General features: G+C 47.5%; 1 protein-coding gene across 2 annotated transcripts; it reads left to right on the plus strand.

Annotated features, from left to right (window-relative positions):
- Positions 1-547: 547 nt before the first annotated feature.
- On the plus strand, positions 548-22189 carry TPPP3 (tubulin polymerization promoting protein family member 3). 2 transcript variants are annotated; one of them, XR_014784661.1, is made up of 5 exons: positions 548-666; positions 11561-11754; positions 18482-18635; positions 20674-21528; positions 21603-21969. XR_014784661.1 is itself a non-coding variant. In XM_084812435.1 (4 exons), exons 1-4 carry the CDS (start codon positions 565-567, stop codon positions 20860-20862), a joined length of 639 nt encoding a protein of 212 aa, XP_084668561.1. In that variant the 5' UTR covers positions 548-564; the 3' UTR covers positions 20863-22189. The 2 variants fall into 2 exon arrangements, 1 of the variants encoding a protein (XP_084668561.1); XM_084812435.1 differs by having other exon boundaries at positions 20674-22189.
- Positions 22190-23291: the final 1102 nt, after the last annotated feature.

Raw genomic sequence — 23291 nt, forward strand, 5'->3', positions numbered from 1 at the left:
GAATAAGGATCTTGTATTCCCTGCATCTTGTAAACGACAAATTCCAGGAATCCACCATCCTGCTTTTTAAAAACCTCTGGTGGTGAATATGTGACTTTTAGCAACCTAAAACCGGGGGGGGGGGAATTATACACACTGGCTATTATTATTGATTATGTATTATATTATGGTATAAAGCCCAGATTGTAAAATAGGTCTCGGAGCTAAGACCAAAGGATGGAGTAGCTTCGGAAAAGAATAGGGAATGCGGGGGCGGGGGGGAGCTGAGAAAGGATCCCCCCACCCCCTGCCAAAAGGGAAAGGCAGGTCTAGCTAGCCACATCTGAGGTCTGCCTTCCTCTGCGCCCGCGATGCCGCCCGTCTCTTCCACACCGGACTGTCCGGAGCCAGCAGTCGGCCTCAGCCATCCCCGCGGCCGGCGACCGCGCTCACGGCCCAGTTGGCTGCGGGCCCAAGGGATGCGTCGGCCGGCGGCAGGGAAGGGAGGCGCCTTGGCTCTCTTTCTCCCCGCGCGTCCCAATCCCCGCCCGCTCACCCCCCACCCGCTGTGTCACGGAGGTCTCTATGGAGACGCGAATCAACAGCGGAGCCTCGCCCCGGCGGCCGCGGCGCGCATCGCGAGCCAGCAGGGTTTGCGAGGCGCAGCGTGTTGGAGAAGGCAGCAGGGTAAGGCCCGCGCGGTGCGGTGGGGTGCGGTGGGGCGCAGGCTGGGGGCCATTCTGCAGGCTCGCAATCGGAGGCTCGCTGGGGCCCCGTCTCTCCATCCCCACGGTCGCAGCAGCAAAACCCCTCTCCTGCAACCACTAGGCCTGCTTGTCCATCCCGCTGCGTCTGTTCCTCTGATGCGCCTCTTTTATCTCTGCTCGTTAATGGTCCAGCCTCGTGCATGCGTACTTGGCAGTAAATGCTCTTGCACTCATGTCCCGCTTGTGGGTTTCTCGTGGGCAGCTGGTTGGCCACTGCGTGAACAGAATGCTGGACAAGATGGACCCTTGGACCGCTCCAGCAGGGCTCTTCTTATATTCTTAAATCTCAGTGAAGCCGATGGGGCTTACTTCCGAGTAAACATGGTGCAGAGGATTTGCGTTGGCAAGGCGTGGGGTAAAATCCAACGTAAGCCCTACTTAGAGTAGATCCATTCATTTCAGTGGATCTACTTTAAGCAGAACTTACATTGGATTTTACCCATGATATTTACTGTTGCAGCCCAGGGGAGGATCTTGCCTTGCTGTTGTTGTTGTTATTGGTGCAGTGTACTCGAGATGATGACATCATTTTGCTCGAGGCTCATTCGAAGTAACTCCTCCGCTCCCTCCTTTCCACACTCACAGTTAACGAACACGGATGAGAATCTCTAGTTCCCTATAAGTATGTGTTGAAAGGGTGGGAAAATCTTTATCCACACACACTCTAAGGACACAGTCCTATGCATGTTTAGACAGGGAAAAGTCCTGCAACTCCCAGCATTCCCCAGCTAGCATGGCTGACTGGGGAATGCTGGGAGTTGTAGGCCGTTTCTCTGTCTAAACATGCATAGGATTGTACCCTAAATTACATTTTGCGTTGCCTCTAAACACTTGAAAATGTCCATGCTGACTCTAGAATGGGGGTGGCTTGACTTCACCTGAGCTTTCTTCACTTCCCCCTTCTTTTCTTAGACCCCCACCCCTGCCCCATGGTGTACTGATGCATTTTATACATTTACAGCGTAGGATCTCTTAGGGCGCAATCCCATGCATGTTTAGACAGGAAAAAAAGTCCTACAATTCACAGCATTCCCCAGCCAGCCATGCTAGCTGGGGAATGCTGGGAGTTGTAGAACTTTGTTCTGTCTAAATATGCATAGGATTGTGCCTTTAACTTCTGAAGCATCACTAATCAGTGTCAAGTAATCCTGCGTGTGCAGTCTCGCTTACAAACACAAGAAGTGCCTTGCGGGATCAAGAGAGCCACCTTAGCTCAGCCATCCACGTGAGAATTCCAGCAAACCAACAGATGTGAGATGGATAGCCCCTTGGAAACTGGCCACTGATCCATGGATGGACCAATGCCTGCCTTCAGCCATTCCTGGACTGGAATACCTATTCAATTTAAAATCTTCATGAGACTCACAAAGTGATGTGGGCAGGAGGTCCCAGGTTCGACTCCTGGCATCTCCAGTTTAAAGGATCAGGTAGCAGGTGATGGGCAAGAACCTCTGAGACCCTGGAGACCAGAGTAAACCAGGGCAGGCAGAAGGTAAGATGGGATCAGTTGGTAGATTTCAGGGCAATTTGCAGTAGATCAGCAAGGATTTCTGACTCACCATGGTGTAACAATAGCAAAAAGAAAGAGCCTTCTCCCCCTCTTAAATTAGGCTACCAAACCAAAGAATACTTGTGGGGAGACAGGAGTAGATTTGGCTGTGAAAGGGTGCATCTGTGAGCTCCAGCTTTGGTACTGAAAACTAATTCCTGGGCTGAGCGTACCGTGTTCCTCAATTCCACTAATGCTTGTTCCTCCGGCCCGCTGTTTTGCACCTGGCTTTGGTTGGTGGATGGAGGGGTCTAGTGAAAAACAAAGTAGAACTCAGAAGCCAGTCAGAGAGCTTCCGCCATTGGGCATTACAGAAATGTAAGAAATAAATAAGCCTAAAGTTTGCACACCCCTGGAGTAGACAATACTGCTCTAGATGAACAAGCAGCCTGTGATATAAGGCAGCTTCCTGAGATCCTAAACGCAGCTCTCTTTCTGATATTTTATTCTGCATTACCAGAATTCATAAGCATGCCCCAACAGCGCAGGAGTATAAAAAGATGCTTTCGGTGTCATGCGTGAAAACGCCCTTAGCCCTGCATGCGTGTGTCTGAATTATACGTGCTGGCAGAAATTAGGTCAGCAAGAGCCTCTCCTGTGAGTGCTACTGACATTGTTCTGGCCTGGTGATATTATTTCTCATGCTTTGGCTCCTGGCGACTGAACTGAGCTTGTGGGACAGGGAGCAGTGCAAGGTGAGCTGAATTGTAAATATCACGACTGCCACTTGATTGAAAATTGATCGACTGATGGTTGCACGCCCACAAAGCCCTTACCAGGGAGTAAGTCCCGTTGCAACTGGTGGGCATTGTAAATCTATGTACATTGGCATGTGAGAAAAACCGATCCCTGTAAAGAAAAAAAAGCATGATGTGTTTATGTGTTGCAGCAGACCTGATCGTAGAAGTGGCAATAAAAGAATGCCTCTTTTATTTCAAGACAGAGCTTGCCATCTGCAGTTTTTTATAAGTACTTGTAGTAAAAAAGAATTAAACAGCTTAAAAATACGCTGCCTCATTAATCAGCAGCACCCTTTTATCATAGGATGTTTTTAAACTGATCAGTTAGATTTACTGATTAATCATAGAATCACAGTGGAGGCTGGTGGCTCATATGTCAGAGGGGCAGTAAATCCACTCCAGGTTGCAAAGCACCTTGGATGGCTCCCTTGGAGTTTTGACTGGTTCTGACTGAAACTTGGAATGGATTCACTACCCCACTGACATCGAAGCCACCACCCTCCACCGTAGAATCATATAATGTTAGAGTTGGAAGGGTCTTAAAGATCATCTAGTCAAACCCTCCTGTTCAATGCAGTATCGGCAGTGCACGATGCAACTACAGATGGCCATCCAGCCTATGTTTAAATACCTCCAGCAAAGGAGAGGCTACCACCTCCCAAGGTAGTCTGTTCCATTGTCAAACAGCTCTTATCATTAGGAAGTTGCTCCTAATCTTCAACCAAAATGTACTTCCCTGCAATGTTCAACCAAGATCTATTCCCCTGCAATTTCTATCCGGGGCTTCTAGTCCCCTGCTCTGAAGCAACAGGGAACATTCTGCTCTGCCTTCAGATATTTGAAGACTGGTATTATGCCTCCCCTTGCTCTCTTCTCCTCCAGGCTAAACATACCCAGCTCTTTCAGCCATTCCTTGTAGGACTTGGTTTCCACACTCCGCACCATCCTCCTCAGAACTGACCAAATATTTTAGCACTGGGTAACATACCTTATTTGAAGAGTATCTGAGGGTTATTCATTATTCTAAGATATCACAAAACCTTAGTACATAAAGGGCAGACATTATTTCATGTAATGTGTCTAGCGGCATTTCTTCAGCTGGAGGGGGGGGTGGTCAGGCCCACCAAAGAAAATCAACAATTGCATTTGACACAGGAGGGAAGCTGCTACTGCCCCCCCCCTCCAGCTCGTAGGAAAAAACCCTCCTAGGTTGGATCCAGATTTAGGTGCGTGCAGTTGAGCTAGCGGAAGCAGACATCCTTGCCCCCTCCCCCCTACAGCAGCCCCTACAGCCTTCTGAAATTTGTGCACAGAGGGTCAGGGACCCTGCTGAATGGGGCGAGCTGTGGAGGAGAGGGGATCCCCCCCAAATTGAACAACAGCACCTGTGAGCGGAGCCCTTCTGTCCACCAAAGGCAGACCCTGGATCCAACCTTCCAGACATTAAATGCAATAACATATTTAATGTATCATTGACTTCGGCTCTTATTTCCGAGGATAGATTACGGCACCAGTGAATTCTAGTGGCCATTTGGTGTCACTCTTCTTAAGAGATCCCAGAGTGAACGGCTCTGTTTGATCTCTAGGTAGTGCCAGATTGGTGGGGACTCGGGCTCCAACTTGGAATTTGGATGTTATTGTCACCCACTTTCAAGGTGTATGTTTGTGGTGTTTGGGTATCAGAGGAGGGCTGTAGCTCAAGTGGTAGAGCCCCTGCAGAAGGTCCCAGGTTCGATCCCCAGCATCTCCAGGTAGGGCTGGAAAAACTCCTGCATGACACCCTGGAGAGCTGCTGCCCGTCAGTGTTGACAATACTGGTACTTATACTTACACTAATACTCAGTATAAGGCTGCTTCCTGTGTTCCTATGGACTGAATGAACACTGAGATCCTTTGATTGTATAGAGACAATGTCAGACTAAGATTGGGGGGATCCAGATTCAAATCTTCACTCAGCCATGAAGATCATAGAATCATAGAATAGTAGGGTTGGAAGGGGCCTACAAGGCCATCGAGTCCAACCCCCAAAGATCATTGGGTGGCTTTTGGCCAGTCAGTACCTCTCAGCCTAACCTACCTCACAGGGTTGTTGTGAGCATAAAAATGGGGTGGGTGAGGAAAGGGACCATATACACCACCTTGAACTCCTTGGAGCAAAGGTGGGATATAAATGTAATAAAATAAAAATACAGTCTGTCTTGGTGCAGAATGAAATCTGAGACATACAGCTGTACAGAAACTGTATAGCTTCCTCAATATTCCCCAATAAGCCTGAGATGACAGTTCAATTAAGACATCAAGCCAAATTGAACAAAGCTTAACTAAAGTTTGATGCATATGGCCCATCCGTTTTGCAGGCCATGAAAGTGATGGTCATTTTGGTGATTTTTGGTGTGCGGGTGAACAGTGGGGGGGGCATTTAGCTAGCGGATTCCATTTTTACCTCCAGAATGCCCATCTGATGATGACATAGCATTGTTCTGGGCAAAACAAAAAGAAAAGGAAAGGAAAGCTGACTAGAGACTGCAGGAGCACCAGTGAGTATTGCCCCCCCCCCAAATATGAAAACAGAGAAGGCAGTTCTGCCCCCTCTTTTACCCTGACCCCTCCCAATTGGCCCCAAAGTTCTCATTTGAGAACTTTTAGCCCAACCCTGTCAATGGACACATTTATTTATTTAATATTTATGAACAGTATTTCTGTGCTGCCCCATAAACAAAGTGTCCTGGGCAGCGTACACAAAATGGTTAAAAATACAATATAAGCCATATGAATACAATGAGCATACAGCACACATGATATGCAACACATCCCAGCAGAGATAGATCAATAAAGTCAGCACAGACAGCTCTTAAAATGTTAAAAGTAAAGGAACCCCGACGTCCTATCCAAGCCTCAAAAGGGCCTGAAGGGAATGGGACTGGCTGGCAAACGAGAATCAGAAACCATAGTTCAAAGTGGGTTTGCAAACCGTGGTTTGTGCTTGCTATGGTTTTGGTGTGATGGACACTGAACCAGTGTGTCATGTGGGCCCTACGTTGCCAGCACAGGTTGTGTATCTGTGTTTGTTTGTTTATGTATCCAAGACTTTTGGAGAGGACGCCAGCAACCAACCGTGTGTCATGACTGAACTAGTTAGGCAATCTGGTGAAATGATCGCAACATACCTTGAGCAGCGCTTGAGCCAATAACTTGAGCAACTGGTCAAAGGCAGAATACAAGACATGTTTTAAATGAAGATGAGGATTAAGAGCTACAGCTTCTCTACCTGGCTGCTTCACAGTTTATGTGTCAATCATGTTTGCTGTGACTACAGTGGAGTCACCCACAGTAAACATGTCAAGTGTGATGGGCGGGTGTGTGTCCCTAAAATGCAAACGAATACCCACAACCATGCGATAAACGGGTGCTCTCAGACTGCACACTGCAGATAAAGTGTGTGCCCCTGAATTAGCCTTCACCAAATGAGTGCCCTCCAGATGTTTTGGGGTGTGTCTGTGCATTGGGGGGTGGGGTTTCAGTGATTTTTTTATTTTTTTATTTTTTATTTAAAGCATTTCTTGGCTGCCTTTCAGGGCAGAAGCCCTCCCAAGGCAGCTTACAACAATAAAATACATAAAAGCAGTTAAAATACTAAAAGCGATAAAAACATAAAAACAATAATAAAAGCCAACAACAAAACCAGCAACAACATTAACAGCAGTAACAGCAACAATAGCAGTGATATCAAGAGAAGGCCTTCTTGAAAGCTGGCAATGATGGAGCATGGCGGACCTCCGATGGCAACTTGTTCCAAAGGTGTGGGGCCACTTTGTCCACCTTGTAATTGTACGTTCTTTGTGTGTATCATTTGTGTTTGCTGCCTCAAGCACTTCTTTGGAAAGGTGGCATACAGGTTTTGTGCATGCATTTTTTATATGCTATTAATTGGTGTGTGCATGCACAAAATATGGAGAAAAGGGGGCAGAGGAGATGCAGCGTGGAGTTGGGGTTACAGCAGCCTTTCCTAACTTGGTGCCCTCCAGATGTGTTGGACTACAAGTCCCATAATTCCCAGCCAGCATGGCCATGCTGTCTAGGAATGATGGGGGTTACAGTCCAACACATCTGGAGGGCACCAGATTGGGGAAGGCTGTGCTTAGGGTGTTGGGGAGGCTGGGGAGACCCAGGTTCAAATCTCCACTCAGCTGTGAAGCTCACCAAGGAGTGACCTTGGCCAAGTCAGTATCCGTTTGCTTAGCCTATCCCACAGGGTTGTTGTGAGAATAAAATGAACCCCTTCTGTCTTGATCTGAGCTCCTTGGATGAAGACTGGGACACAAATCCGTGGCAAAGAATTGCTTTTAATTTCTAGAAAAAATGTTGTTGGCCATACTGCAGGTATGACTTGGGCCATATTCAGGGGTAAAGCACATAATTGTACTCCGTTGAGTTCCACATTGAAAGGTCAGGGGATCTGCATTTGAAGATGTGCACATTTGTGTGTCTGCATGCACCCATAGGACTATCTATGTACATGTTAGAGCTTAATTTAAGCCAGTACGACTGGCAATTACTTTTCAGTGCCCAGCCTGAACTCTGGAATGTATGAAGTAATAGGGCAGTGCCTCTGAACATGCACAGAGTGCTTTTCTGCCACTAGTGAACAACCACACCTCATTTCCACACATGGGATTAGGGAAGAGGCTTCTAAATAATTAGGGGCCGTGGATATCGGGCAGGCTTATCTCAATGCACTACTCTTTCTTGAAATTAACTACTGTTGCACACACACGTGCGCGCGTGTGTGTGTGTCCACACAGGTACTTCTGTGTAAATGCTTATGGGTCTAGGAAGAAATGAGTCTTTTTGTATGTTCATGTCCAGCCGCATGCGCATTTTCCACCTTCCCCCTTGTTTACAGTTGCACGTTCATGCACCTGCTGCATACCTTTCTGTGCATGCGGGTGTGTATGCACGCAACGTGTGTGTGTGTGTGTGTCTGTGGCTTCGTGAATTGCTTTGAGTCTTCTCCCTCTCATTGTCCTGAGTTGTGATACCTGCACTCCTGTTACTTGTTTCCAGGAGCTGCCTCGATCCAGCAGAAGGAAAGTTTTAAGCAGAGAGGAAAGTTCATACGTGTGTGTGTGTGTGTGTGTGTGTCTATGTGGAGTTAAGTACACATGCAAATTCACATAGTCCTCCCCACAGCAACAGCATCCAAGTAGCAAAACCCGCCCATAGCAACCGTCGCCAGGCAACACAAACTGTGGCCGCCCCAGCAGCCAAGCCCACACGCCTGTTTTTGTTTAATGTCAGGCTGTAACTAAGGTCCTGGACCTGGCATCCCCTCCAGGCTGGCTGGTGCCTGAACAATCTGCCCCGGGCATAGGTGGATCCTGGCCAGGAGCCAGAGGAAGGGGGTAGCTGAGGGCAACTGTCCATTAGAAATGGAGAGCTTTTCCTGAGGGAAGGATGGGACCAAAGACCCTGCTAATATCTTGCAGGGAATTGGCTTCAGATAGGAAATGCTCCCTGGCTGCCACACACACACACACACACACTGGTGTGGGCATTTATCCAGAGCAAAACGGCTTTGTAAGAATGTGTGACGTTTGCCCACCCAACACTGGAGAGTGTTGGAGGAACCAACAACAAGCGCCTCATGGGCTGATCAGCCTTCTGGAACTTTCTGTGGAAGCTACAGTCCCCTGTATTAAGGGACTGTAGCTCCCACGTCATTTTAATCCCACACTTTGTACCAGGAGCTGAAGGCAGTATACGTGGTACTCCCCCCACCCACACACACAGCAGTCCTGTGAGGTAGATTAGGCTGAGAGATAGTGACTGGTCCAAAGTCATCTAGTGAGTTTCATGGCTGAAGGGGACTTGAACTTCTTCCTGACCCTAATCCGACTCAAACCACCACACCACACTGGCCTAAATACTCCCCATTCCCTGAAAGCCAAATTAGATTTGATGGAGTGGTTTGTTTAAAGCCAGTTCTGTCCCTTTCACCTAACGAGTGGGGCGAGGTGTAGGTGTGTGTGTGTCCAATTTTTAGAAGGGGCCTGTAAATGTCACCCATCTACTTTAGCCCTGATTTTCCGTGGCATCTAGGAATGCTTGTTGGCTCCCTCATCTGGGTGTTGTGGCCTCTGAACAGAGTAGGGTCTGTGATCTTTCTCACAAGCCTGATGCTTGTTAGCCTAACACAAGGAGACCTATAGAGAGAGAGGATTCCAGGAAGGAGAACTTGCTGTTCACTAGTGTTAAGAGAATCCACCGATTCACAGGGGTGCCCATGCAGAGAAGATAAACAATATTCTCCACTCTGAAGGATTGGGCTGAGAGGGGTTAGATCTCATTGACTGTGTGGATGATGATGATTTTATGATCCTTTCATAACTGTCAGCTCTATGATCCTCTAAGATCTACAACTTGCTGACCCCAAACGAAGGCTGCTGCAAAGGCCATTCCCACCCCCACACCCCTGGGGCTTTTCTACACCATGGCTGACAGGCGTGGCACCAATTGCCACCTGGATCCTCCACATTTGCATGGGGAGTCTCCATATCAATGCTCCAAATGTGCCTGGAGGCTGTTCATGTGGCCGAGAGCCTCCTCAAAGAGGCATGGAACTCATTCTGAGGCTGTAATAATATTTGTGGTAGATCCAATCCCTGATCCAGGCCAGTATTTCAGAATGCCCTGGCATAATCACAGGCAAGTCCAGCCTTTCCTAACCTGGCACTCTCTAGATGGGACTACAGAGCCCATCATCCCAGATCACTGGGGCTGATGGGGATTCAAAACATTTGGAGGGCCTCACTATGGGGAAGGTTGAGTGAGTCCCTTCCAGGACATACACTAGGCTGGAAGGAAGAATAGAAGTCTGTTTGTGGCTGTATGAAAGGAATAAACGAGAGCATCAAATGCTGCATTTGTTAAGTTTAGTCTGCATCCAGATTCTTCTTGTAAGAAGAGTCGCAGCCCCTCCAAATTCAGCAGAACCCTTGCTTCTCTCACTAGTTTCAGCTGTTGAAGGCTATCCATGATAAGGTTCCCAGGGAAAGATTCCTTAGGGTTCCTTAGTAATGTTCCATGGTAATGCCTAGTTGTCTGACCCTGCTAAAATTATCTTTTTGCTGACTAATATAGACAAATATGTGTCTTACATGACTGCAGTGTTGGCAATAACTGCTGGAGCGGGGGGACGGGGGCGGGAACAAATGTGCAAGAGGTATGCACCATCTACTGCTGTGTCATGGTTGAGTGATCATCTTAAGTCTATATTGATTTGTCATTTTGCTGAACGTTTGTATTGGTAATTTAATGTTTATACCATTTTGTGTTGACCTTTGGATTTAAACAAATAAAGGATGGAGTGACTTGCTCTCCATGGGGCATGGAAGATCCACACTGTAAGTAGCACTACATGCTACAGATGCTAAGCAGGGGAACAACCACATAGACCCTTTTGCAGAAAGCCATGATTGGGGTGGCAGGGGGGAAAGAGAGAAGGTAAAAACCAGATAGGCTTTAGAAAGTGTGTGTGCCAGGGGTGCAAAACCTCAGGCACAGAAGCCAAATCCAGCCCTCTTGGGATCCCAATTTGTTCCCAGATGGCCATGCTCCCTTCCCTTGGCTCTATCTCCTTTCCCCCAGCTACTGATCCTTTGGTGGTTTCCTGGCTTTTGTGCAGTTTTCTGTCAGGAATGAATCTGAGCATGTGGAGATGTCTGGCAGCTCAGATTCAGAATCAGAATGGGAACAGCAAGAACAGAGGGAAGCACCCTCCCAAGTGAGCCCAGATACGGCAAGACTTTCTTCCCAAGACCTTGACACACAGATGGCCCAGCCTGAACGGCTCCCCCATTCCTCCACCATGAGAACTCAAGTTTCGGAGGAGGAGAAGGGCGAGGGGCATGACTTGAGGGATGCTAGGGTCCGTTGCAGAGTGAAGTGGAAAAAGTTAGGAGCAGGGCTTAGATTCCCTGCCAGGTTGGCCACTGGTGGAAGCCAACGTAGGAGGGAGCCACCCTAAGGGAGGGGCATCCCTGCCGAGAAAGTCTGGCCGTGAAGTTCATGCCTAGACTGCTGGCAACTTCTTTAACTTCCACTTTGGCTCCTCTATTGATATCTGTAGATGTGTGGATTAGCTAGTTATATGTAGTCTGAGAGTTTCCTAGAATCTGCATTGGTAAAGAAGCTAGTCCTTTACTAATAAAGTAGTGCTGGCCTGAAGCTTTGTTTCCTGGAGTGTGTTGATTGCGAATGGAGAGGACGAAGGAGCATGACATGTTCCCCCATTCTAAAACATTGAAATGCCTCTCCTAAGGCTTAGTTATTGGGCACTAAGAGCTTTAAAGTGCAATATGCTGGTAGTTTGGCTCCACCCCTTTTGCCTTTGGCCATGCCCACCCCTGGAATGTGGCCCCCAAGAGTTTCCCCTTGGGCTGAAAGAGGTTCTGCACCCCTGTTGCGCACGATGGCACACGTAATACCTGTTGCCTGGATCTGAGCAGACACCCCTGTGTTTACAGAGCACCATGGCCGAGAGCACAGATGTGGCGTCGTTGGAGGAGAGCTTCCGGAAGTTTGCCATCTATGGAGATACCAAAGCTACAGGGCAAGAAATGAATGGCAAGAACTGGTCCAAGCTGTGCAAAGATTGCAAAGTCATTGATGGCAAAGGGGTCACGAGCACAGATGTGGACATTGTCTTCAGCAAGGTGAAGTAAGTATCGCTTCCCATCCCATTTCCTTCCCTTCCTGCTTTGTGCCAACATTTAATTTATGGAAAGGTGAAGCTTTGGGAGGAACTCAAGTCCCTGGATAAGTCCAGGCCACAGCCCTGAAACCTTGACTGCAGAAGCAGGAGCCCTCGGAACTGATTCATACTTCCCATTTTGATCTTGGCACACTTAAAATAGCTAAAGGTGGATGTTAGAGCATGAGACCATAAAAGAGCCATGCTGGATCAGACTTATCTAGGCCAGTGTTCTGTTCCTACAGTGGCCAGCCAGATGCCTGTGGGAAGGCCACAAACAGGACATGAGCACAGTTTTAGCACCCTCCTGCTCATGTTCCCCAGCAACACGTATACATAGGCATACAGCCTCTGATACTGGAGGTAATATACAGCCATCATGACTAGTAGCCATTGATAGCCTTCTCCTCCATTGTTTGTCTAATCGCATTTTAAAGCCATTCAAGTTGGCAGGCATCACTAGGTCTTGTGGAAGTGAATTCCATAGTTTAACGATGCACTGTGTGAGGTTCTTCCTTTTATCTGTCCTGAATCTCCCACCAGTCAGCTTCATGGGATGACTCTGAGTTCTAGTGTTATGAGACAGGGAGAAAAAAGTCTCCCTACCCACTTTCTCCACACCATGCATACTCTTATATCTCTCTATCATGTCACCCCTTAGAGAGCCCCAATTGCTGTAACCTTTCCCCATAGAAGAGTTCCTCCAGCCCCTTGATCATTTGGGTTCCCTTTCCAGCTCAGCAATATCCTTTTGAGGGGCAGCAACCAGAACTGTACACAATATTGCAAATGTGGTCGCATCATAGATTGTATAAAGTCATTATGATACTGACTGTTTTATTTTCAGTTCCTTTCCTAATGATCCCCCAATGTTGAATTTGCCTTTTTCACAGCAGCCACACACTGGGTTCACATTTTCATCTACCAAGATAACTTTCCTGGTCAGTTACCACCAGCTGAGCCCCCTTCAGTGTATATGTGAAGTTAGCCACTTTTTGCCCCGATGTGCATTACTTTGCACTTGCTTGCACTGAACTACATTCGGCATTTTAATGCCCATTCCCCCAGTTCAGAGAGATCCTTTCGGAATGCTTAGGAATTCCTTGTTGTTTTAAACATCTTAAATAATTTGGCCACCTCACTCCTCACCACTATCTCCAGACCATTTATGAACAAGTTAAAAAGTGTTACTATCAAATAGTGCATTTAATTGATTTAGTTCTTCCACAATATACATAGAAATGGAAAGTGAGAAATGATTGGCCCCAAAGGCCAAGAGCTCTGTGCAGGAGCACCACAGTGCCTGATTGCTGGTATAGTAAGCCAGGAGAACCACACTTTACATGCAAAAGATCCCAGATTCAATTGCCAGCATCTCCAGGAAGGGCTGGGAGAGACCCCTGTCTGAATCCCTTGACAGCCATTGCTAGTCATTGGGCCAGTTCACATATAATGGCAGCAAATTGTGGATTAACCCATTGTTTGGTGTTGGATTAGCCTCTGGATTGTTTAGCCTCTAAACAACCCATCAGTCCAGGCTCACATGTCACACTCTCAACCTCTGATCGGGCTGATCAGATGTTGTTTACAGAAACTGGAAGCGGCTTGCAGGCAGCACACATCCCTGTGAATTGTGGGTTAAATAATTGATGATTTGCCACCATGCTGTGCAAACCGGGTCATTGTAGACAGTACTGAGCTAGATAGACTTGGTATAAGCCAGCTTCCTATATGGTTGAAATTTAAATGTGCATGCATGTCCCCATTCACCATCAATGGCTTGCCTGTATATTGCCATTTAAAGTTGAAGACGATAAAGTTAGATGCCATAAGGCCTTAGGTGTGGTAAGTCAGTGGTGTGTAGGGATGTGGGGTGGATCCCCTCCTGCCTGCCACCATTTTAAGAAATGCATTGTTTTTATAAAGTTAATAACACTGTGAATGACTTCAGTACAAATTGGAAAACGAGAATAGATGCTATACCAGTCAGCTCTAGAATCAAACTTGCAATTCATTTTTTAAAGGTGATTTTACCTGGGAAATTTGAGGTACAGCTCTTCATGCATGCTGAAACAAATATGAAATAGTTTTCAGTACCTTCATTTCCCTTCTTAAAATCTAAATGACGTTGGAAGTGTATGCTATTAAGTGATCACGTCTTTAAAAAATTACAAGTATTTAAATAAATAAAAAACTGCCGAGTAAAGTGTTGAATTTGTTTTGAATATACATTTAAATCACACAAAGCACACTTTAGTGCATTTTTTTCCCTAATCAAACACTTAATCAAATACTTTCCTAATCAGCTTCAACAACTTTTTGGCTCTTGGGGGAAAAGGGTTTGAGATATTTATGCAGCATACTTGTAAGATTAATATGGTGGGGTTTTTGTTTGGTTGTTTGTTTACTAAATATAAGTCAAACCTACTAAATCAGATGGCAATTGATTTAGGGCAGTGGGGAAGTTTTGGGAATATGTTCTAATATAACATTTTCCAGAAAACCCGCATCACCGGTGGGATTGTCTTTTGCCTGGTTGCAGGTAGTGGAAAACAATCCATCCCACAAAAACGAGGCTTATGTTTCTGTACCAAATACCAGCTCCAAAAACAAAACAAAAGACAGTTTCCGTGGCTTAATGCCAATTTTAATTTGGCACTGCTGTGTATCACATCTGTGTTTCTGGGGAGATGGAGCATGTAGCTCAGTGGTGCTGTCCCGGTTTGATTCAGCAATATTGGCAGGAACACGTTTGTTTGTCCTTTCTATCTGCTCAGTCAGCTGCTGTTTGGTCCTGGCAGAAAACATGCCTAGACTGATTACTTGCTAGCATAGTTCTCTGGTAAGGGAAAGCACTTTGGTTGCAGCAGCCGCCGCCGCCAGAACTTAATTTGTGAAAAGGGCAAAACTGAGGTTTAAGCCCAAAGCCCAGATATGACAGGGCTGCTTCCATTTAGTCAGGGGTTTAGGAAATCCAGTTGGGATTTGCTCAGGGGTCAGTGATATTGGTAAATTTTAAAGTGCAGGACCTAAAAAATCCAGTCACCCCCCAAAGAGCATATTTTATTTATTTATTTATTTATTTATTGCATTTATATCCTGCCTTTTTTCCTCTTGCAACAGAACCCAAGGCGGCTTACGTAATACTCCTCCTCTCCATTTTATCCTCACATCAACAACCCTGTGAGATAGGTTGGGCTAAGAGTCTGTGATGGGCCCAAAGTCACCCAGTGAGCTTCCATGGCTGAGTGGGGACTAGAACCCGGATCTCCCAGCTCCCAGTCCAATACTCTCTCCACTACACCACACTGGCTCTTATATGCATGTTTATATCCTGCTTTCTGTTATTTGTACTCAAAGGAACTCGCACTCCGGCTATAAAAACTCCATCATAAAACACAGCTGTCCAAAACAAACAAATCAGTAATAAAATCTTGCAATGAAGTTTACAGGGCCTGACTGCAGTTGTGGACGCAGTTACCTGGAAGTAAGCTCCACTGAACTCAGTGGTGGTTACTTCTTTGATTGCATAGGTACCACTTGTAAAAGTGCATTGAGATTTAACAAAAAACATCTTCAGCCAGCTGAAATGCAACCTTTCGCTTTTAGTTAAAAATGCAAACAACCTTTAAAGAAGTGTTACCATTTATGCTAGCCCCACAAAAGAAAAGGAAAGAAACACCCAGCCTCTGATTATTTTCCTCATTCTCCAATTTCATCAATGGTAATTTGTCACAAACAACAGTAACATTTGAAAGCCTCATTATCACCTCATTCACTTGCCAGAGCAAGGAGGGTCCATCAGTTACCTTGGGGATCCAGCAGATGATGTCATCACTCCTGCTCTGAAAAATGTCCCTGAGCTGCACCCCTGCATTCCCCCTCCATTACCCCATGCTCAGGGACACTAGGCTAGTTTGCACGTCATGCTAAGCCACACTGGGGACTAAGCCATGGTGGGTGGGTTGCTCACTGAACAACCCACATAACTCCCGACAGAGGATCGGGGGCATGGCGGCTTGACATTTCTTCTTTCTCCAGCAGTTCTCTAGCCCATTCCCTGCACATATCCCAGTGTCCTTTGTGTGGCATCCAGTCTTGTCTCCTTATTCTTACAGCAAGAAACTTTCTAGGCCCACTCCCTGCGCCAATTGCTACCCCTTTGGGGAGTACTTACTTTGTTTTCCACTTTAAAAATGTATTTTTTTAGGTGCTTCAAGAGTACACAAATAGGTTCATGATTTTTTTTTTAATTCCCCAGTCCTTTGCAAGACTGCAGTTTCTCCTGTCTGCTGTGTGTAGTCTTGCCTTGTCACTCTCCTCGTATGTTACAGCTGTCAAAGGAAGCTCCTAACATACTAGGAAATTGACAAGGCGAGACTTCACATAGGCTAATTTGCACATGCTTAAGGACCGGGAGAAAAATAATACTAAGAGAAATTACGAACCCATATGCACAATTCAAAAGCACTGAAAAAGAAAAAAAATGCAAGTGAAGTAAGTGCTCTGAAGGAGCACTAAAGGGGGTTGTTGTTAATAATTCCCACTTGGCACTGTCATCGTTTCGCTATTATGCCTTGAACTGACACTTTCCAGTGTCCTCCCCTCTTCTGACACTTCCCAGAGTCTGGATGAAGTCGGCAAAGGGGAGTTATTGCACACCCTCTCCCCAAAGCAGTTTGTTTTTAGAGCAATTAATGCTGGGCTGACTTCAGCTGCTATTCTCCACCATCCGTTCTCTGCCTCAGGAAGATTTTTCTTCTTCTTTTAGGAATCATGAAGAAAGGACACCAAAGAGTGTCCTGAGTGTGTTCTCAATTCCCCCCACCCCCACTCCTCTCCTGTGCAATTTGCACAGGAGTGGATGTCAGCTGCTAAAAGAGAAGGCAGGATGAAATTTACAAGGACACTGACATTTTGTTTCAAGCACTTTTTTGTCATCCTGCCCCACTTTGTGCTTGCTGCTTCCCTCCACTCCATGTCAGTTTCCTATTTTCTATCTTTGTTACATGTTCTAAGGTTCAGCCCTGACTCTGAAAACTCAGGGATAGCTTATACCATCAGCACAATCATGTTGTAAAGTCTTTCTTGGGCTGTATCACTTCAGACTACAGGTGAGGAGTTGCATATTTGAATGCTCCGATGTGGGGAGGGGGGAAATAACAATTCCTTGCATGTAAAAAAAAAAATAACTTAGGGTAAACACAGATATTTGTAGGGCAGTGGAGCTGGTTTGGAAGCATCCTTGTTGTGTTCAGTCCAAACGGACCTTTCCTGTCTGGAGCTGAGGCCTGCAAAAGCCAGTTCTGCAGGTTTACTACAGAAGGAGGCTGTGCACGGTACTGATTGGCTGTTCCCTATGCCGCTACCAATTGCCCAGAATAGTTTTTCACTTTCAAATTAATGTTTTCTATTTTAAAAAATTGCATAAAGGCAATGAATGAAGACATAAGTGAGTAAATATACTTGTGGTGCTTTTTATTATTTACTTTTAAGCCCTGGACACAGGGCAGAGGCAGAACTGCTGGTCGAGCTGGTATTAGCTTTGCTGTCGTACATGTATGCTCTTTTAGTTGCAAAGCACCAGCAAATCTGGCTGTGGGTGCCAGGGTGCTATGGGAAATGTGGGGAAGACTAGGCCATGAGTCAGGTAGTCCAGGAGGAGCAGCTGACTTGTGCATCTGTGAGGACATGAGTATGTGTGAAGGAGGCCCCACTGGGCTAGACAGTGTGAGTGAGGAGATGCCACCAGCTAAAAAAGCAGATGCAGTCTTGGGCTGCATTAACAGAAGCATAGGGTAGAATTGAACTAAAGTCCTACTTAGAGTAGACCCACTGAAATGAATGGGGCTTAAGTCAGTCATGTCTAACTTAAGTCCCATTCATTTCAATGGGTCTACCCTAAGTAGGACTTTAGTTGGATGCTACCCATAGTGTCCAGATCATGAGAAGTGGAAGTAATAGTTTCACTTTATTCTGTGCTGGTCAGTCCACAATCAGAGGACTGTGTCCAGTTCTAGGTGCCACATTTTAAGAAGGGGATTGAGAGTGTCCAGAGAGGGTTCTAAACACCATGGGCTGCTCCACATGGGGCTTTTATCCTGCGATTGAGATTGGTTACTCACAGAAGTTTACGGGTCCTTTACATGATGTCATCAGCCTCCAGGGCCTCTCCCATGTCTTCTGACCTTTATCCTGTTTTTTTTAAAAGATCGGAGATAATGAGCTGTTAAAATACAGCATGTTGAATTTCTCTGTGAAAAGCGGAAGTCATGCAATAATAGAAGCTATACCATAGTGCCGTCTAGTGGCTATATAATAAAACATATAGAATTTGCAGATAGGGGGAAAAGGGGGAAAGGGAGGCGCATGTCAAGGGCTGATCTTAACCCTGCAAAGAATCCAGAAACAGAAGCCTCAGTAAAATTACAGGATAAAAGCCTCTGTGTGGAGAAGCCCCAAGTCCTATGAGGAATGGTTGAAAGAGTTAGGTATGTTTAGCCTGGAGAAGAGAAGATTGAAGGGAGACATGATAGTGGTCTTCAAATATCTGAAAGGGCTGCCATGCCGAAGATGAACAGACATGTTCTCTGTTGCTCCAGAAGGTTGAGGGGTGAAGGTAGGTGCCTCCCACCCTGTAGGGAGCTCTGTCCTGTGAGATGGCTCTGAACCCCTTGTGCCCACTCTGTTCCAGAGGAAAGACAGCCAGAGTCATAAACTACACAGAGTTCAAGAAGGCCTTGGAGGAACTGGCCCCAAAGAGGTTTAAGGACAAAGGCAAGGACGAAGCGTTTGAATCCATCTGCCAGCTGGTGGCAGGCAAAGAACCAGCCAACGTGGGCGTCACCGTGAGTAGCTGCTGCCGCTGCTGGAAGAAGGAAGGAAGGGCCTTTGGGAAAGGAGGAAGGCCCTTGGGAGGGGTCATGGAAATCGGACGTCTGGGGGTGGGGGGAGGGAATCAAGAGTCTCAGAAGCAGGGCAAGGGCGCTTGAGGAGCCGAGGACCCAAGAAGGATGTGATCCCCAAGGGGAGCTGCAGCATTGATGGTGGCATGGCAAGTTCAGCACTGGACTGGGACTGGAGCTTTGGGTGGTGATGTTCCTGGGTTCCGATCTAAGCTCGCTGAGGGGGGGTTGCAAGAGGCAGCTACAGTGCTTTTTGAATTTCCTGCCTGTGGTGTCACACAGATTTGCACAATGTACATTCAGATGCTAACGTTTTACACAGGTCTGCAGGGAATAGGAGTGAGCAACACACACAGACGTACCCTGTCTTCAGGCTCTCCCTCTGCCTTTCTTCTTCCAAATGTATTTATTAAATTTATATCCCGCCTTTCCTCCAAGAAGCTCAAGGCGGCATACACAGTCCTGCTCCTCTCCATTTTATCCTCACAACAACCCTGTGAGGTAGGTTAGGATAGGCAACCTAGTGTCCTCCAGCTGATTTGGACTACAACTGCCATTAGCTCCAGCCAGCATGGTCAAGGATTATGGGAGTTGTAGTCCAAAACATCTGGAAGGCATAGGGTTGCCTACTGCTGTTGTAAATCTTTTCATAAGGCATGTAGAAATACCATAGTTTTTGTGGGAACATAGGAAGCTGCCTTATACTGACCAGTCCCTACTGATCTATCTAGCTTCGTATTGCCTCCACTGACTGGCAGCAGCTCTCCAGGTTTCAGGTAGGGATCTTTCTGAGCCCTAAATCTGTTCTAGTTCACGTCTGCCAGACTCCATTGTTACATGCCTTTGAGTGCGCCCTGAAAACTTGTTTCTTTACCTTAGCCTATAATTGAGTCAGGACTAGGGATGTCCGTTGTTTGAAAATCCAGCCCTTTTTAGGCCTGATGGATCCCCGCTGCCTCCCTGACTCGGCTTGCATTTGCAAGCCAAGCTGCAGGCTTTTCCCCAAATCCAGGAACTTTTCTCATGGTGTGTTTTTGTGTGTGAATAGAAACTTGCACAAATTGTGGCCACAATTTGTGATTCCAACTGTAATTTGCACAAATTTTGACCATAATTTGTTCAAATTCTGCAAATTATGGCTGCGATTTGTGCAAATTTCTATTTATGAAAAAAAAACCCACCATGACTTGATGCAGATCAAGTTGGTCCAGCTCGCAGGGAAGTGAGCCAAAAGCTGGGGGGTCGAGCTGATGAATATTTACTTTACAAAAGCTGCTGGCAGGTTTATAAAGTCAGGCAGGGAAAGGCATAGCTTGCTGCTACAGTACCTGCTTTGCATGCAGAAGGCCTCAGGTTCAGTCCCTGTAATTTCCAGGTAAAAGAGCCTCAGAGAGCAGAAAGGGCCCCGCCTGTAACGCTGGATAGCGCTGATGTTTGGAAAGGGCCCCGCCTGTAACGCTGGATAGTGATGATGTTCTGAAAGGGCCCTGCCTGTAATGCTGGATAGCTGTTACCAATTGATGGATAGACAGTACTAGTCTGGGCAGCAGACTAGTGCTCATCACAGTCTAGCGCAGCCCCTGATACATTTTATTTTATGGGATGGGGCCGTAGTTCAGTGGTAGAGCAACTGCTTTGCATGCCAAAGGTCCCAGGTTTGATCCTCGGCATCTCCAGGGAGGACCAGGAAAGAACCCTGCCAGAAACCCTGGAGAGCCATTACTGCCAGTGTCGACAGTACTGGGCTAGATGAACCAAAGGTCTGACTCAGTCTAAGGCAGCGTCATGTGTTCCTATGCCCATCCCGGTTGGGAATTAGAGGAGCTGCAGTCTAGCCCTTCTGTAGGCTGTAATAGGCAGTAAAGGGGGAGGTGACGTGCAGGCTGCATTCCGAGGTGGTGGTGGTGGTGGTGGTGGTGGTGGTGGTGTTGTGTTGACCAAAGCCTGGTTCTGAACCTGCCCTTGGTCTTGTGATTGGCAGAAAGCCAAGTCCGTGGGTGCAGTGGAGAGGCTGACGGACACGACCAAGTACACAGGCTCCCACAAGGAACGCTTTGACGAGAGCGGGAAGGGCAAAGGCAAGAGCGGGCGTGAGAACATCGTGGACACCAGCGGCTACGTGTCGGCCTACAAGAACGCAGGCACTTATGATGCCAAAGTGAAGAAATAGGAGCAGCTGCCCTGTCCCTGCGTCTGTCTGGGGGAGGGGCCACCCTAATGACATGCCTCCCTGTGTGGGGGTTCGGCCTTTGGTGGGCCTGCTCCCCCAGCCTCAGAGCAAGAGCTGGAAGGGGTGCCTGCCCCCCGGCGGTTGATGGGGCTGCCATCCGACCAGGCTGTGCATTCGCTTCCCAATGACACAAACCCAGATGTGCATCTGCGACACCCTCCTGTGAAAGCTACCGTGGGCCTCTATGCCAGGGATGGGCAGAAGGTAGATCTCCAGATATTTGGGACTCCAACTCCCCAAAGCCTCTGCCAGCATGGTCAATGGTCAGGAATGCTAGGAGTTGAAATCCTCCCGCAAAAATCTGGCAACCTGCTTTCTGCCCACCCCTGCTCTACACCCCAGATTCCTCCCTTCCCTTGGCTTCACTCTAGACCACCCTTTCCCACCGCTGTCCTCTGCTTCCAAAGCTTCACACACACCGCCGCCCCCTGCTCTGCTCACTAACACTAATAATGGGAGCATTCTGTACAATGGGAAAAGCTATGTTTGTTTTGAACTTCTGCCTGCCATGCTGCTGTTTAAGGCATCAAGCTTCTGTCAGGGAAACAAGATGATAACGTTGCCAGTGGAGGCTGGTGACTCCTATGTCAGCAGGGCAGTGAATCTGCTTTGGGTTTCAATCGGACCTCTAAAGGAGCTATTCAAAGTGCTGTACCCATAGGGTTCAGCACCTTGGATAGCTCCTTTAGAGTTCTGGCTGGTTCTGACTGAAACAGAGAGCAGATTTACTGCCCCATGACATTGGAGCCATCAGCCGCCACTGAACCTTACCCACCATTCCCAGGGCTTCTGAGAGTATCTCATAGCCCTCTTTCGCTTGCCACTTGCAGGGGCTCCCACCAGTCACTATGGTGGGCTTCCCCGACTGGGAGCACTCTGGATGTGTTGGACTACAACCCCCATCTGGGCCATGCTGGCTAGGGATGATAGGAATTGTAGTCCAACACATCTAGAAGGCTCTAGGTTTGGCAAGGCTACCCTAAGGCACCATTTCACTGCTTCTGAGCTGTATGAGAAAAGCAGTATATTAAATAAAGTACCACTTCTAATAATTTTGCAAGAACTGTACCTTTTAAGCACTGTATCTCTAACTGCACAGACACCTTCTTCACCTCTCAAGGAAAACCAAACCTTCTTGGTTCGGGTAAAGAGGCTTCTGACTCCGAGCTCCTTGGCATAAAATGGCACCCATGGGATTCCCACTATACTGGAACATAATTCTGTATGTAGCACTGAGATGTAACCAACCCACAATAAAACCCATTCCGGATTCCTTGTCACATGGCCAAACTGAGGAAGGTGGTCATGGGAACAAACCTGAGTGGGGATGTGCATCTCCACTGCTGTAGGCCAGGAAATGTGACTGAGTGCTTGATGGCTCCTTGACTTCCCTTGAGAGCCAAAGTCCACCAGCCTCCACAGCAAGAACCAAGGGCAGAGAATCTAGCCTCATCTTTGGTGACCCCTCTATGACTGTTAGGTAATGTGGGGGGGGGGGGGCTGGCATGTGGGTCAGGCATACTGCAACTTTGGGGAAGGGCCGTAGCCCAGTGATAGAGCACCTGCTTTGCATGCAGATGCTTCCAGGTTCAATTCCCGGTTTTCCTGGTCCGAATCCCTGTAGAGCCATTGCCAGTCTGCGTAGACCAGCCTTCCCAAACCTGGCACCCTCTAGTTGGGTTAGACTACAACTCCCATCACCCTCAGCAAGCAGGGCAATGCTGGCCTGGGATGATGGGACCCAGAGTTGTAGTCCAACCCATCTGGAGGGTGCCAGGTTTGGGAATGCTGGTGTAAACAATGCTGAGCTAAATGGACCGATACTTGGTATAGAAGGCAGCTTCCCATGTCTTTGCCATGTGGGGCTCCAGAATCCGGGTCCGGCGGGCGTCCTTTCACCCAGCACTGCTCACAGCTTGGGAAGCGCAAGCCAATAACCCCCTCCTTCTGATAGAGTTCTGCATCTTCAGGGAAAGAGTTGCTGGCACCTCCTCTCCTGGTGTCCAGATATTTCTGTGGCCTAGAAGAGACATACCAGCTGAGGAGGGATGCTGTTTTACAGCCAGCATGGAATTCCCTGCCTGCGATGGGGATGGCTTTGCGCCAGGCCTCTCGAGTCTGTGTGGGCCAATATCTCAGCCGTTGATTTTTATGGCCTTGCTGCTATTTTCTCCCTCGTGTTTGTCTCCATTATCCGTTTTCCCGGCACAGGTCCCACCCACCCTCTCCACACACAAACACATACGCTTGGTTCTCTCTCAGCTTGCGGATGGCATCGCTGTCCTGCTCAGCTGACACGGCTTCTCACTGCTGCATGCCTTCCGTCGGGCCTGAGCCTCCGTCCTTTCCCAGTGTGGCTATCATTCCCT

The sequence above is a fragment of the Heloderma suspectum genome, chromosome 8, assembly GCF_057233095.1.
Source record: "Heloderma suspectum isolate Gila_16-S chromosome 8, 16-S_ref, whole genome shotgun sequence".
In the NCBI taxonomy this organism is placed as follows: domain Eukaryota; kingdom Metazoa; phylum Chordata; class Lepidosauria; order Squamata; family Helodermatidae; genus Heloderma; species Heloderma suspectum.